Here is a 16,632-nt window from a genome sequence, read left to right as displayed (position 1 = left end):
TTCTGGGTAAGCCTCTAAGAGCTTTGCACACCTGGATTATTCAACATTTGCCCATTATTCTTTTCAAAATTATTCAAGCTCTGTCAAATTGGTTGTTGATCATTGCCAGACAACAATTTTCAGGTCTTGACAGATTTTCAAGCAGATTTAAGTCAAATCTGTAACTCGGCCACTCAGGAACATTCACTGTCTTCTTGGTAAGAAACTCCATTGTAGATTTGGCCTCGTGTTTTAGGTTATTGTCCTGGTGAAAGGTGAATTAATCTCCGATTGTCCGGTGGAAAGCACACTGAACCAGGTTTTCCTCTAGGATTTTGCTTGTGCTTAGCTCCCAATCATTTATTTCTATCCTGAAAAACTCCCCAGTCCTTAACGATTGCAAGCATACCCATAACATGGTGAAGCCACCATTGTGCTTGAAAATAAGGAGAGTTGTACTCAGTAATGTGTTGTATTGGATTTGCCTCAAACATAACACTTTGTACTCAGGGCAATTTTTTTTGCACTATTACTTTATCGACTTGTTGCAAACAGGATGCATGTTTTTGAATATTTTTATTGTGTACAGGCTCCCTTCTTTTCACTCTGTCAATTAGGTTAGTATTGTGGAGTAACTACAACATTATTGGATCCATCATCAGTTTTCTCCTGTCTCAATAAGTGTTTCATTGTCACCAATGACCTCATGGCAAGTCCCTGAGCAGTTTCCACTCGCCGGCAACTGATTTAGGAAAGACCCCTGTATCTTTCTAGTGTCTGGGTGTATTGATACACCATCCAAAGGGTTATTAAGAACTTCACCATGCTCAAAAGGATTTTCAATGTCTGCTTTTTGTATTTTTACCCATCTACCAATAAGTGCCCTTCTTTGCGAGGCATTGGAAAAACTCCCTGGTCTTTGTGGTTGAATCTGTGTTTGAAATTCACTCCATAACTCAGGGAGTTTACAGATTATTGTACAGTATGTCTGGGGTACAGAGATGAGGCAGTCCTGAAAAAATTATTGCACACAAAGTGAGCCCATGCAACTTCTTATGTTACTTGCTAAGTAAATGTTTACTCCTGAACCTATTTAGGCCTGCCATAACAAAGGGGTTGAATACTTATTGACAGACATTTCAGCTTTTCATTTTTGACTAATTTGTAAAACATAATTTCACTTTGACATTACGGGGTATTGTGCGTAGTGACAATGTTTTTGAAAAATGGTATACATTTGAAATTCAGGCTGTAACACGAATGCGGATAACGACTTGGCGTTTGAATACTTTCTGAAGACACTGTAGTTAGTTAATTAGCCTGCCCCATATTTTCTCAATATTTGTAACATGTTTGCAGTCCACATTGTTTTAATTGCATGGTGTCATGACTGTCCTGTGAGGATCCAAATGGGTCAGATCAGCTTGGCAACTTCTATAAGTAGTGGGTGGAGGAATCTGGCGCAGAGAGCAGGGTAGTTCAAAAGATGTGGATCTTTATTTGACAAAAAACCAGAGAGACGGTCACGCCACACACAAAAGGGCGCGTAAAGACCCAGTCCAAATAAACAGGACGAAACTGATCGGAAAAATGAATACCACAAAATAATCACACACCATAAACAGAAAAACAAGCCCGCACAAAGACGGCGACCATCTTCGCCGGGATTTGTGACACAATGGATGACAGTAACCAGACCCTCTCTCACCCACAGAGGGGAGGAGGGAGCTGCTGGGGGGTTGACAGTTCACACCCTGTTGTAAATTGAAGGAGGGAGAACATCCCACTCCAAATTTCACAAAGAAATGTGCTTTGTCTACACAGAGGTTTCCCGCTGAAACTCTAACACGTTCTAAAGCGAATACTGGAACAATATTGTTAACATAAGAACGTGGGGAATGGTCAGTGGTGAGCTATAGAAAACGAATGTCATATTGGTTTTTATTTTGTGATGTCATTAAAAGTGTTATAAAATAAATAATGTAACTTGGAAAGTATATACACTACATGTACAACGTCTCCATCCTCTACATTGCATATGACAAATTATGAAAGTATGTTTTGTTTAGATAAGACTGTGATTTAGGAGGCACGAGATAATTGCATAGACGATTCTCGCAGTCTCCTTTGAACAGTTGATGTTGAGATTTGTCTGTTACTTGAACTCTGTGAAGCATTTATTTGGGCTGCAATCTGAGGTGCAGTTTACTCTAATGAAGTTATCCTCTGCAGCAGAGGTAACTCTTGGCCTTCCTTTCCTGTGGCGGTCCTCATGAGAGCCAATTTCATCATAGCACTTGATGGTTCTTGAAATATTCCGCACTGACTGACCTTCATGTCTTAAAGTAATGATGGACTGCCGTTTGTCTTTGCTTTGTTGAGCTGTTCTTGCTATAATATGGATTTGGTATTTTATGGCACACCTGTATTCCATGTCTACCTTGTCACAACACAACTGATTGGCTCAAACGCATTAAGAAGGAAAGCAATTCCTCAACTGTACTTTTATCATGGCACCCCTGTTAATTGAAATGCATTCCAGGTGACTACCTCATAAAGATGGTTGAGAGAATGCCAAGAGTGTGCAAAGCTGTCATCAAGGCAAAGGCTGGCTACTTTGAAGAATCTCAAATATAAAATATATTTAAATTTGTTTAACACTTTTTTGGTTACTACATGATTTACTGGTACTGTATATATCCCCAGAGTTCTCTCTCACACATGCTCGGCTGCTTGTGTATCAAAAAAGGGGCTAGCTGGCTGAAAGCTATCATTTCAATTGTCAACACATCTCCTTCTCTTTCTCCCATCTCCATTTTCTCCCCTTCCTTCTCTGTGCCACAATTACGCTTTTGTGGACACACTCTCACAGACACACACACACAGAACGTCATCCAGGTTCTAGGCCCAGACGAGCGGAACAAAGACACACTTTGAGAGCAAAACAGCATAAAGAAAGTGTGTCTCCATTTCCTCTCTGCTGAGTCTACTTGTGCGCTGGATGACGCAGACGAAAACATGAGAATGTGCTCTTTTGAGGAACGACTTTAAATTCCCTCTAGGAAGAGATGAGAAGGCTCCAAAGAGACAGTGCATTTGTTGCCAATTACTGACTCGAACAGTCCTTTTCCTTTTGAGGGAGAGAGCGAGAGAAAGAGAGTGAGAGCGAGCAAGAGAAAATGCTCTGTGCAGTGTACCTAACCACAGTAAAAACATTGGCTTGTAAATTGCATGCTATTTCGGTAGGCTGAATGTCTGGGTAATAGCACATCATACGGGAAATGGAAAGCTAACATTTCATAACCATATTATCAATAACAGCACAAGAAAACAGCATGCCAAGAACATCACATATAGTTCAGATTATAGTTCAGATTGTCTGAAAAAGTAATTGTCTAAAATACTAACCTTTAAAATATGTCTCCAGTATGTTTCCCAATTTAGCAGAATAGTAATTTAGGTACTGTACAGTGCATTCAGAAAGTATTCACACCCCTTCACTTTTTTCTAATTTTGTTGTGTTACAGCCTGCATTTAAAATGGCAAAAAGTTTTTGTTTTCACTGGCCTACACACAATATCCCATAATCTCAAAGTGAAATGATGTTTTCAGACATTTTTACCAATTAATAGAAAATGAAAAGCTGAAATGTCTTGAGTCAATAAGCATTCAACCCATTAGTTATGGCAAGGCTAAATAAGTTCAGGAGTAAACATTTGTTTAACAAGTCACATAAGATGCATGGTCTTTAAACAGTTACAGAGTTTAATGGCTGTGATAGAAGAAAACTGAGGATGGATCAACAACATTGTAGTTACTCCACAATTACTAACCTAATTGATTGAAAAGAAAGAAGCCCGTACAAAATAGCAAATATTCCAAAATATACATTGTGTTTGTAACATGGCACTTAAAGTAATACTGCAAAAAAATGTGGCAACCCAATTAACTTTTTGTTATGTTTGGGGAAAATCCAATACAACAAATTACTGAGTACCACTCTCCATATTTCCAATCACAGTGGTGGCTGCAGCATGTTATGTGAGTGCTTGTAATCGTGAAGGACTGATATAACTGCAATGGACCTAAGCACAGGCAAAATCCTAGAGAAAAACCTGGTTCAGTCTGCTTTCCACCAGACACTGGGAGATGAATTCACCTTTCAACAAGACAATAATCTAAAACACAAGGCCAAATATACACTGGAGTTGCTTACCAAGAGGACATTGAATGTTCCTGAGTGGCTTAGTTTAGCTTAAATTGACTTGAAAATCTATGGTAAGACTTGAGACTTGAAAATTGTTGTCTAGCAATGATCAACAACCAAATTGACAGAGCTTGAAGAATTGTTTTTAATGATAAAGAAATATTGTACAACCCATGTCTGCAAAGCTCTTAGAGACTTGTGTGGTTAGTTATGTCAATTAGACATATTTCTGTATTTCATTTTCAATAAGTCTGCTAACATTTCTAAACACATGTTTTCACTTTGTCATTATGGGGTATTGTGTGTTAAGATATTTTAAAATATTTCATCCATTTTTGAATGCAGGCTGTAACACAACAAAATGTGGAATAAGTCAAGGAGTATGAATACTTTCTGATGGCACTGTATGTGCAGGACATAGTATAGTGATTTTCCGGTCCAGATTTGAATAAAACAGTTGGCCTTCTTACCAACTGACACAGATAGAGGGTGCTGCCAGTGTTAAGTTCATCAGTTCATGTCTGGCATGTTGAGTGGCCTCCTACTATATTCCATTATGCATCAGCCCTCAACATGCCCTTGTCTGGGGTGATATAAATTGCACATACAATATGGCATGTAATTCATTTTAATAAGCTTAGACTGGCTCTACTACATTATGACAGGGGGAAGTATCCCACCCAGGGGACAGAACATGTTCCACCATCTGGACTTTTACGGTCTTATTTAAAATAAAACATATATACATATAATAATTGGGGACTGGGTCATCATAAAAAGGTGCATTTGAGGAATAGCTTAATGAAAACGTAGTACTAAACTGCTTTTGTGTTGTGGGTTTCACGTGGTTTCAAATACACTGTGGAACGGAGCAAGATGCTCAACTTCATTTCCTCAGATGTCTTTCTTTAATATAAAGAGAAAGATCACTTTAAGCCCGTTTTGAGTGAAGGTCTTTACAACTTCAACCAGACATCATCTGGTTTACTGAAGCTCCAAACAACAATATCCTACAGACCGGCCCCCCATGGACCAGGTGCTGACAGACTGTTACAAACATCCTATTATAACCCACCTACATGTTGGTTAGGCCCCCCACCCAGGACTCCACAGGCCTGTGGTGGAATATGTCCTCCTTAATCTGATATCAGACAACTTCCTTTCCGAGACACAGCATCCAGATTGATGATTATAACACAAAGTGATGGTTCTGAAGTGATGGTTTTCCACCCCGGTGAGAAGATTTGTCTACCTGGCTGAGTTTCTATACTACAGGGGCTTGGACAATGCAAAGCCTCTCTCTGCACACTCTGTGAGAACTAGATTTAAAAACTAAAGTAACACTTCACATTTACATGACACTGGCCCATCAACACACACTAGTCACTAAGTGGGGGTAATTGATGAAGAAAAATAGAGGAACGAATCAACAAAACACATCTGGCAGATCTGTGATTCTGCACCATGACTCTAACTAGTGAGGGATAGGGCTTTGATAGGGCTTCCAACCTATTGACTCTAATATTCATTACGGGGTCTTCTATCTTTTTGTTGGCTGATGGCGATTAAAGCCCATAAATACAGGAGCATGAGCCATTAGGTTGGACCACAGTGGCCCATGTTGAATGATTTAATAAGGGAGAGCAATTGTTCAAATTAGAATCCTACTACAGTTGGCCAGGCATCTGCCCCATGTGCGGTTGGCTGTGTGAGTGAGTGATGGAGTGGTTATGCTAAATATGTGTGTTTTTCTTCACAGACATTTATCCATTGAAAAACGGCAAGTGATCGTTTCGACGGTGGAGGTGTCAAGTAGTTTAAACACACAATGGATAGTAATGTTGAACGGCTCTCGATGCTGACTTGTTCCTACGGCACCAGAAATAGAGTTCATGCCACCGTGCAAGGCGAGTTTATAGTCAAGTTATAGTTATTACTAGGGCCCTGTTTTTTCACGATCCTGTCAAGATGCCAGGAAAAACTCTAGGCCCTAATTATAATCAAGCAGGAACTTCAAGTCAAACCGCCATAAAAATGACATCACCATTCTCGTCTAGTCTCAAACCATTATTGCAAACATTCTTGAGCCCCTGCCATCTCGCAAAGAGACCACTTGCCCTCCTAGACCCCCCAGATATTCCTCTGATATCCCTGATGCAGCATTCAATAGCCCTATTCTATAGATTTCAGCAGAGTATCAGGGTTTCCGCAAACGCAGCATAAACCAGTGGAGTGTGACACCCCATTTCCTTGCCTCACCTTCACTTTTATTAACCTTTACTGTTTACTTAGCTTAGCCGCAGCGCTAATTCATCATCCTTCATAATAACTCACGTCTGACAACACCTTTTAGGGTCTCGGGTGGCTCCTTTGAGACATTTAAGGTTGAAGGAAAGTTGTTTAAAAGTCTATAGACTTCAGTATTGGTGTGAAAAGAAAGGGGTCTGCGATAGGGAGTATCAAAGCTACCAGACAGCAAGTCTAAATGTCAAGCCCGAAGCTGTGCTAAAAGCACATTGAGATGATGTGAAGAGGAGGGTAATATTCTCCACACAGTACTCTGTGACATTGGCCACCCCTTATCTGTTTGATTCTTAACAGGGGCTGGCAGGGGTTGAATGAGACCCAGAGCCTGAGATTAGCACTGAAGGTCAAGAGCAAATAAATGTATTTGCCGAAGAGATCCCATCAGCGGGTAACCCTCAGTCCAGCCCTGTTATATACCACCGAATCTTGAGACAATGTTCTGTTCTAAGGGAACTGTCTGGGGATTTCAGCAGGGACATATACGTGGCTCTCTCTCTGTGTGTGTGTCACTAACCTGTCTCTTGGTCACACAGCTGTTCGCAGGGCTCAGTGGTCCTCTGGCCACAGTAGTCTCTGACCCACTGGGTGGAGGAGTTCGTCTGGTAATAAAGGGTCAGTTTGGCAGGGTTCAGCCAGTTAGACACATCCAGGAAGCTGCCCATGCTCACCACAAAACTGCTTCCTGGAACCAAAAGAGAACAGAACACACGTTTACTCATCGCATTTATCTCAGCAGATCATGTAGTGTGAAGTACTACAGGATCATCCATCATTCACTGCTCAGTGTAACATATCCAGGTTTATTAGAGTGAAGATTTTTCTACTGCTAACAACCTGGCTGTTCTCTTCTTACTACAGTAGCTGGATATACCATAGAACTGGATATTAAATTATGCATTAGTTACAATTTGAAAACAATGAGCCTTAAAAAATATCAATATTATAAGTCTCGTCTTTTGAAGATAACATTTTCATTGAAATGTATCTACAGCACAATTAGCATCCTTAATGAAGGTATTGATGCTACTTCCACTGTAGACTATCTAGTATATTTGCTTATTCTGTCAGCATGTATTCCCTGATGTAGTTTTGACACAGTGGGCATGTTTATGAGAGAGCGAGAGAGAGAGTTGATGATACTGACCGTCGGCGACAAAGTGTTCAGGCACGTGGAGAGTGACCTTGACAGTGAGAGAGCAGGAGAGCTGTGTGCCGTAAACCACAGCCAGGACACACGTAGTGATGGTGATCAACGTCAGAGTGGCTTTGTTCATCGGACTGTGTGGACAACCTGAGGGCAGGGGGAAAAAACTCAGAAAAACATGCAAAATATGACTTCAGCTGTTAAGACACCAACAAGAAATGTACTCAAATGCACACAGAAAACTGGAAAATGAAGGCTTCTCTTTTCTGAAAATGCCTCTTTAATCTGCACCGTGGTTTAAAAGGATCACCAACATGTCAAAACCACTGTAGTTGGACTAAAACTATCAAACAGTTTACTTTCACACACAATCTTCTTAACACCAAAAATGCACGCCCAATTTTTCAGTTTTTGATTTGTCAAAAAAGTTTGAAATATCCAATAAATGTCGTTCCACTTCATGATTGTGTCCCACTTGTTGTTGATTCTTCACAAAAAAATACAGTTTTATATCTTTATGTTTGAAGCCTGAAATGTGGCAAAAGGTCGCAAAGTTCAAGGGGGCCGAATACTTTCGCACGGCACTGTATATACTGCACTCAATACCATCTACTGTATCTTGCCCATGCCGCTCTGTACCATCACTCATTCATATATCTTTATGTACATATTCTTTATCCCCTTACACTGGTGTCTATAAGGTAGTAGTTTTGGAATTGTTAGCTGGATTACTTGTTGGTTATTACTGCATTGTCGGAACTAGAAGCACAAGCATTTCGCTACACTTGCATTAACATCTGCTAACCGTGTATGTGACAAATAAAATTGGATTTGATTTGATTTGATTTTACCTATATAATAGGCGGTGTCAGAGAAAAGAACATAAAATTGTCAGAGACTCCGGTCACCCGCACGACAAGTGGTACCGGGGCGCCAAGTCTAGGACCAAAAGGCTCCTCAACAGCTTCTACCCCCAAGCCATAAGACAGCAGAACAATTCATTAACAATGAATAAAACCGCCACCGGATAATTTACATTGACCCCTCCCCCATCCCTTTTGTATACTGCTGCTACTCGCTGTTTATTATCTATGCATAGTCACTTCACCCCCACCGACATGTACAAATTACCTCAATTAACCTGAAGCCCTGCACACTGACTCGGTACCGGTGCCCCATGTATATAGCCTCGTTATTGTTATTCTTATTGTATTACATTTTATTATAACTTTTTATTTTATTCTACTTGGTAAACATTTTCTTAACTCTTCATGAACTACACTGTTGTTTAAGGGCATGTAAGTAAGCATTTCACGGTAAAGTATACACCTGTTGTGTTCGGTGATGTGACAAATCAAGTTTGATTTGATTCATTCTAGCTTTGTGAAAAACAAACAAGCTAAAAACACAGCAGGTAATCCCGTTAGCTTCCGGTTCCTGTAGATGTACAACGTTAGGTTGAGTTGTTGTGTTTTGATTGGAGTTTTGGCCATGAGCTCTGAACCATCCTGGGTTCTTTCTAAACTGATTTATGAACAGTACAATGGCTGGAGTCCAGCAGAGGCAATTCATTCATGCCATGATAAAAGATGAGTTAAGAAGGCCCAGCCTCTTTCCACCAGTACGACATCTAGTGTCGCTGATAAATGACACCATCACCTCTGACAGTGTTAGAGATGGCTTGTTTTGAATGCACTTTGGGTTTCTGTAAACTTCTCTCCACATTGGGGAGAAAGGGAGCTGAAATGAGCTCCTATCTCCCATAGAGTGACATTTATCCTAGCAGGTAGGTGTCATACTAAGTGCTATCTTACCAGTCACCAAGGTGAGGGCAGAGCTGTTATTGAGAGTCAATTAACTGCATGCTCTTTGCTTCTCAATGACGTGTAATGACACCACTTTAATTTTCCTTCCAGTTTAAGAATAGCTTGTTACCTTGAAATATACCTAATTTCAACTCCTGAAATCACATTTCTGAAAACATCCTTACACATATGGCTCATACAGTGCTTGTGTTACATTACAGTAGCTGCTATTTCCAGCAAATGGGGGGAATGGTTGCTATGGAAGTGCTGGAGATTTTCACCCTAATTTCATAGAAAAAGATGGGAAAGTAAGGTGAAACATGATTCAGAACACCCACTAATGAGAATCCCAGTACAGTGGGGGAGTGGAGAAGATAGACAAGGGGGATCTATGGATCTGATGCTGTGAGGCTCTTAGACTGAGCCTGATAAAAAACCACTTCAATCACTTGGGTGGATGGACAGTAATGATCCCCACTGCCTAAATTCACTGGACTCGTGTGTGTGTGTGTGTGCGAAGAGAGCCAGAGAAACAGGACAAGAGAGAAGAGAGAGAGAGAGAGAGAGAGAGAGAGAGAGAGAGAGAGAGAGAGAGAGAGAGAGAGAGAGAGAGAGAGAGAGAGAGAGAGAGAGAGAGAGAGAGAGAGAGAGAGAGAGAGAGAGAGAGAGAGAGAGAGAGAGAGAGAGAGAGAGAGAGAGAGAGAGAGAGAGAGAGAGAGAGAGAGAGAGAGAGAGAGAGAGAGAGAGAGAGAGAGAGAGGGACTGAAATTGAGAGATCTGGATGTATCTAATGACCCTGCCATCTCAGCCGGACTGGAGCAGTAGGTGTCTATGACAACAGCTCCCTGGCAACTAATCTCATCTGTGCGAACACTCAGGAATGATTAGGTCTGTGAGGAGGCCCTCAATTACTGTAAAAGCCCACAAAGTACACTAACAGATGCACACACACGGCCACACGCCCACACATCCACACAAGGGATGATAAGTTGGGAACATATATATGGACACTCACACACTCATACACACACTCATTCACACACAAAACGGCATAAAGGGAAGCAAACACACATACACACTAGCCAACTGCAAACATAACTACATAATGCTAAATGCACACATGCACAGTAGGTACGCACACACACACAAACAATCTGAATTTCTACCACACTCAATCAACTCTCTCTCTCTCTCTCTCTCTCTCTCTCTCTCTCTCTCTCTCTCTCTCTCTCTCTCTCTCTCTCTCTCTCTCTCTCTCTCTCTCTCTCTCACTCACTCTGACTCGAATCCCTCCCTCTGTCTGCCCTTCACACTTGTGTGCCTCCAGCTAATGCATTTGAACAAGTGTCCTTTTATAGAGAAGTCTGTAGTGCAGCCAACAGCTAAGATAAGCTTACAGGCATAATACTAGCAACGCACATGCTCCACCCACCTGAGGTCCTTTTCAGCCATCTATTTCCTGTGTTCGAGTGGTGCAGAATCCACTTGTCACTTAAATGTGGCTGTATTGATTGCTTTCATGTTACGCCTGCGACTCTTTCATACTCTTGGTTGTGCCTGACGCTTTTCCCCCATTAACGTAACAACCACGGAAATGTCTTTAATGACCTGTCAAACACACTCCAGTAATGGCTGAAATGGGCTCAATGGAATACATTGTCTTACCATTGAATCTAAAGCTTTGTCGTGTAATTTAACATATCATCTTGTCACTTACAACACAAGAAAGAGGAGAAAGACTTTATTTTGATGGGTATTCAATTCAAAAGGAATCATTTACTACAGTTGAAATATAGTGCTAATTGGATGCTCTGAAATGAGAGCAACCTCCAAAAATGAACACTCAGATTATAGTGATATTATGAATGATCTCACAAACAATGTAACAATGTATGTATAGATAGGTGTAATCTGCTATTGACACACTTGCTGAATTACGCAAGAGAATAGTATTTAATGAGGTGTGCAGGTAGACAGAAGGTGTTTGGTGGTTGCAGCCCTATTCCACCCTTTTATGAAAATGTGTTCATTCATATATGCAAATATAGCACGGTGTATTAATCAAATGTTGCATACAAATATAAACCAAATACCTGGTACAATAAACACATGTATATATGATTGCATGAAAAAGATGACATTTTACAATAAATTGAATGCCTGAAATACCACCAAAACCCCTGAAACTCCATGAATTATTTGTCTGTGCCAGTAAAATGTTTTGTGTGCTATAATTAAATCAATATCAATTATACATTCAAAAAGTTTGGAGTATCTGCATCCATTGTCCAACTGTTGTATTTATTATAATTGTTTTTAAAACCTTTTAACAATTTCAATGAGCATTGCTAAATTATAAGGATAATAATTAACAATCTTAATTTGATCACTCTTTTGCTGCTGAGAATTTCCCTGCACAGTGAGAAATGCAAACTTGTAGTGATATATATATATATGCCATTTAGCAGATGCTTTTATCCAAAGCGACTTATAGTCATGTGTGCATACATTCTACGTATGGGTGGTCCCAGGAATTGAACCCACTACCCTGGCGTTACAAGCGCCATGCTCTACCAACTGAGCTACAGAAGGACCACATTTGAGGTTTGATTTGACCTAATGAAAAATGGACCAACCCCTACAAAAATGGGCCATTCCTTATAATGCAAAAGGCACACACTCACAAACATACAAAAAAGAAAGGCGTGCACATTCACAAGGACATTCGAAAACACAAACACACACACAGGCACAAAGGCACACACACAATACTATCAAATGGCAGTTTGGTTATGCAGACTAAATCATGGCATCCATTAAGGCATCTTATTCAGCTTGCCTATCATTCAGACATTTTCTTCAGCTCATGCATCTGCTGAGTGTCATGATGGTGCTAGAGATCCATCTTAACACCACTCTGGGGATAACAACGTCTTCACTGCTTCCAGCTACACAAACAAATCCAAATATATATATTTCTACTTCAGTCGACTTAGTCCCTGCCACGCTCCCCAACAGTCGCATTGCATTTTAACATCTCCTTCGCTGTCAGAAACAATCAATTGATCTGTCAGCCATATTTGCAGTTGCACTGTTATTTTTGCTGTTACTAAATTGTTCTGTTTTTTTAAAGTAGATTTGGAGTTCACCCAATGGTGAAAGATTCTCTGGTGGTAGGATTTTGCTTGTTCAATGGCTTCGGCTGCTTCAGTGGGGTAGCTGAACGTTGACAGAAGTCCCGAATGTACCTACCAGGTACAACCGCAAATCAGTAAACATGGGCACCCTCATAGATGTCAACCTAACTAACTCGCCCTCCAAATACACCTCTGCTGTTTTCAATCAAGATCTCAGCGATCACTGCCTCATTGCCTGCATCCGTAATGGGTCTGCGACCAAACGACCACCCGTCATCACTGTCAAACGCTCCCTGAAACACTTCTGCGAGCAGGCCTTTCTAATCGACCTGGCTGGGGTATCCTGGAATGACATTGACCTCATCCCGTCAGTAGATGATGCCTGGCTATTCTTTAAAATGCCTTCCTCACCATCTTAAACAAGCATGCCCCTCTAAAAAAAATGGAACTAGGAATAGATATGGTTGGTTCACTCCAGACCTGTTTGCCCTTGACCAGCACAAAAACATCCTGTGGCGTTCTGCATTAGCATCGAATAGCCCCCGTGATATGCAACTTTTCAGGGAAGTTAAGAACAAAAATACACAGGCAGTTAGAAAAGCCAAGGCAAGCTTTTTCAAACAGAAATTTGCATCCTGTAGTACTAACTCAAAAAAGTTCTGGGACACTGTAAAGTCCATGGAGAATAAGAGTACCTCCTCCCAGCTGCCCACTGCTCTGAGGCTAGGAAACACTGTCACCATCAATAAATCCACTATAATTGAGAATTTCAATAAGCATTGCTCTACGGCTGGCCATGCTTTCCACCTGGCTACCACTACCCCGCTCAACTGCCCGGCACCCTCCACAGCACCCCACCAAAGCCCCCACCATTACTCCTTTAACCAAATCCAGATAGCTGATGTTCTGAAAGAGCTGCAAAATCTGGACCCCTACAAATCAGCCGGGCTAGACAATCTGGACCCCCTCTTTCTAAAATGATCTGCCGAAATTGTTGCAGCCCTTATTACTTGTCTGTTCAACCTCACTTTCGTATCGTCTGAGATTCCCAAAGATTCGAAAGCTGCCGAGGTCATCCCCCTCTTCAAAGGGGGTGAGACTCTAGACCCAACCTGCTACAGACCTATATCTATCCTACCCTGTCTTTCTAATGTCTTCGAAAGCCAAGTTAACAAACAGATAACTGACCATTTTGAATCGCACCATACCTTCTCCCCTATGCAATCTGGTTTCAGAGCTGGTCATGGGTGCACCTCAGCCATGCTCAAGATTCTAAACGACATCATAACCGCCATCAATAAGAGACATTACTTGTGCAGTCATATTCATCGACCTGGCCAAGGCTTTCGTCTCTGTCAATCACAACATTCTTATTGGCAGACTCGGCAGCCTTGGTTTCTCAAATGATTGCCTCGCCTGGTTTACCAACTACTTCTCTGATAGAGTTCAGTGTGTCAAATCAGAGGGCTTGTTGTTTGGACCTCTGACAGCCTCTATGGGTGTGCCACAGGGTTAAATTCTCAGGCCGACTCTCTTTTCTGCTCAATGCCATACAACTCTCCTTCTGTGGCCTCCAATTGCTCTTAAACGCAAGTAAAACTAAATGCATGCTATTCAATCGATCACTGCCCGCACCTGCTCGTCCGTCCAGCATCACTACTCTGGACGGCTCTGGCCCACAAATACCTGGGTGTCTGGTTAGACTGCAAACTCTCCTTCCAGACTCACATTAAGCATCTCCAATCCAAAATTAAATCTATATCGCAACAAAACATCCTTTACTCATGCTGCCAAACATACCCTCGTAAAACTGACCATCCTACTGATTCTCGTATTCGGTGATGTCATCTTTCCAACACTCTACTCAACAAACTGGATGCAGTCCCATACACTACCCACCATTGCGACCTGTACACTCTCGTTGGTTGGCCCACGCTTCATACTCATCACCAAACCCACTGGCAACAGGTTATCTACAAGTCTCTGCTAGGTAAAGCCCCGCCTTATCTCAGCTCACTGGTCACCATAGCAGCACCCACTCGTAGCACGAACTCCAGCAGGTATATCTCACTGGTCACCCCCAAAGCCAATTCCTCATTTGGGCGTCTTTCCTTCCAGTTCTCTGCTGCCCATGACTGGAACGAATTGCAAAAATCTCTGAAGCTGGAGACTCACATCTCCCTCACTAGCTTTAAGCACCAGCTGTCAGATCAGCTTACAGATCACTGCACCTGTACATAGCCCGTCTGTAAACAGCCCATCGATCTACCTACCTCATCCCCATACTGGTATTTATTTCTTTATTTATTTTGCTCCTTTGCACCCCAGTATCTCTACCTGCACATTAATCTTCTTCCGATCTACCATTCCAGTGTTTAATTGCTGTATTGTAATTTCTTCGCCACCATGGCCTATTTATTTCCTTAACCTTCAGTTGCACTTACTGTATATACACTTTTTGTTTTGTTTTGTTCTATTGACTATGTTTTGTTTATTCCATGTGTAACTCTGTGTTGTTGTATGTGTCAAATTGCTATGCTTTATCTTGGCCAGGTCGCAGTTGCAAATGAGAACTTGTTCTCAACTAGCCGACCTGGTTAAATAAAGGTTAAATAAAATAAATAAATAAAAATGAATCCGGGGTCCAAAATGTCCCGGGCTGGAACCCCGGAACATTCCTCAGGCCCGTAACCCTCCCAGTCCACGGGATACTGAGTCCCTCACCGGGACTGACGACTGGAGAGGATGCATCACACCATGTAGGCTGGTTGTCCCGCTATCATGCGTGTTGGAGGCCAAGTGGCCGGAACCAGAGGACTGAACACCACAGGCTTGAGTCTGGAGATGTGGAAGGTGGGATGAACCCTCATGGACCGGGGAAGATGAAGACGACAGGCCACCTTGAACCTTGAATGGCCCAATGTACCGGGGAGCCAACTTCCTAGATTCCACATGTAGAGACAGATCCCTAGTAGACAACCAGACCATCTGGCCTGGATGCAGGAGGGGACCCGGGTGGCGATGATGGTTGGCCTGTCATTGAACCCGAGCTGAGGACCTCAAGTGTGCTGACCGAGCCCTCTTCCAGGTCCAGCGGCAACGAGAGATGAGGCGTTGAGCGGAAGGAACCGTCACTTCAATCTCCTGATCTGGAAACAGGGTGGACTGATAACCGTACAACACCTGGAATGGTGACAGGACAGTGGACGAACACTCGAGAGTGTTGTGGGCATACCCTACCCAAGGAAGGTGCTGACTCCAAGTGGCGGGGTTGGTGTACACACAGCACCGTAAGGCAGTTTCCAGATCCTGGTTCACCTGCTCAGTTTAACCGTTGGCCTGCGGGTGATAACCCGAGGACAGACTGGTTGATGACCCCAGAAGACTACAGAATGCCCTCCAAAATCTGGAGGCAAACTGGGGGCCTCGGTCAATGACTATGTCCAGAGGAAGTCCATGAAGGCGGAAAACATGCTGAATGACTAGCTGAGCAGTCTCATGTGCAGATGGAAGCTTAGGCAGGGGAATGAAATATGGCATCTTGGAAAAGCGGCCTGCAATGACCAGGATGGCCCCATCTCTCTATGAAATCCAGAGAAGTTGAGAAGTTGTTGTCTGTGGATGAAGAATCCCCAGAGGCTGCTGACAAGGAGTCTTGTTCCGGGCGCATGTCGGACAAGCAGCCACAAAGGTTCGAGTGTCCACCTCCGCCGAGGGACACCAAAACCTCCTCCTCAAACTCTAATGTTCGCTGACCTCCCGAATGAGAGGTGGGACGCGACGAGTGAGTGGACCGTGCCCCAAGAGGAACAAAAAGTATGTTAGGTGGACAGCCATCTGGAACTGCCTCCCTACCTTGCGCATCCCTCACTACAGTCTCTATACCCCAGGAAACAGGCGCGAGGATGAGCGACCTGGGGATGATGGATACAAGCGGCCGATCCTCACTGGAGCTGTGGAACTGGCGAGCAAGGGCATTCGGCTTCACGTTCTTAGACCCCGGACGGTAAGATAACATGAATCTGAACCGAGTGAAGAAGAGAGCCCTACGAG

The 16,632-nt window shown here is 42.5% G+C and overlaps 1 protein-coding gene across 2 annotated transcripts in view; it reads right to left on the bottom strand.

Moving 5' to 3' along the window:
- LOC118384863 (astrotactin-2) overlaps positions 1-16,632 on the bottom strand; it is a 529,880-nt gene that overhangs the window by 341,510 nt on the left and 171,738 nt on the right. For both annotated transcript variants that reach the window (XM_052521172.1, XM_052521173.1), the window contains 2 exons: positions 7,638-7,784; positions 7,008-7,175 (listed from right to left, as the gene is read on the bottom strand). In XM_052521172.1, coding sequence (XP_052377132.1) covers positions 7,008-7,175; positions 7,638-7,784 — 315 coding nt within the window. The remainder of the gene's footprint in view (positions 1-7,007; positions 7,176-7,637; positions 7,785-16,632) is intronic.

Source organism: Oncorhynchus keta, chromosome 6 (genome assembly GCF_023373465.1).
Source record: "Oncorhynchus keta strain PuntledgeMale-10-30-2019 chromosome 6, Oket_V2, whole genome shotgun sequence".
Taxonomy (NCBI): Eukaryota; Metazoa; Chordata; class Actinopteri; order Salmoniformes; family Salmonidae; genus Oncorhynchus; species Oncorhynchus keta.
Note: the sequence above shows the minus strand (reverse complement) of the source record. Positions and strands in the feature narration are given on the sequence as shown.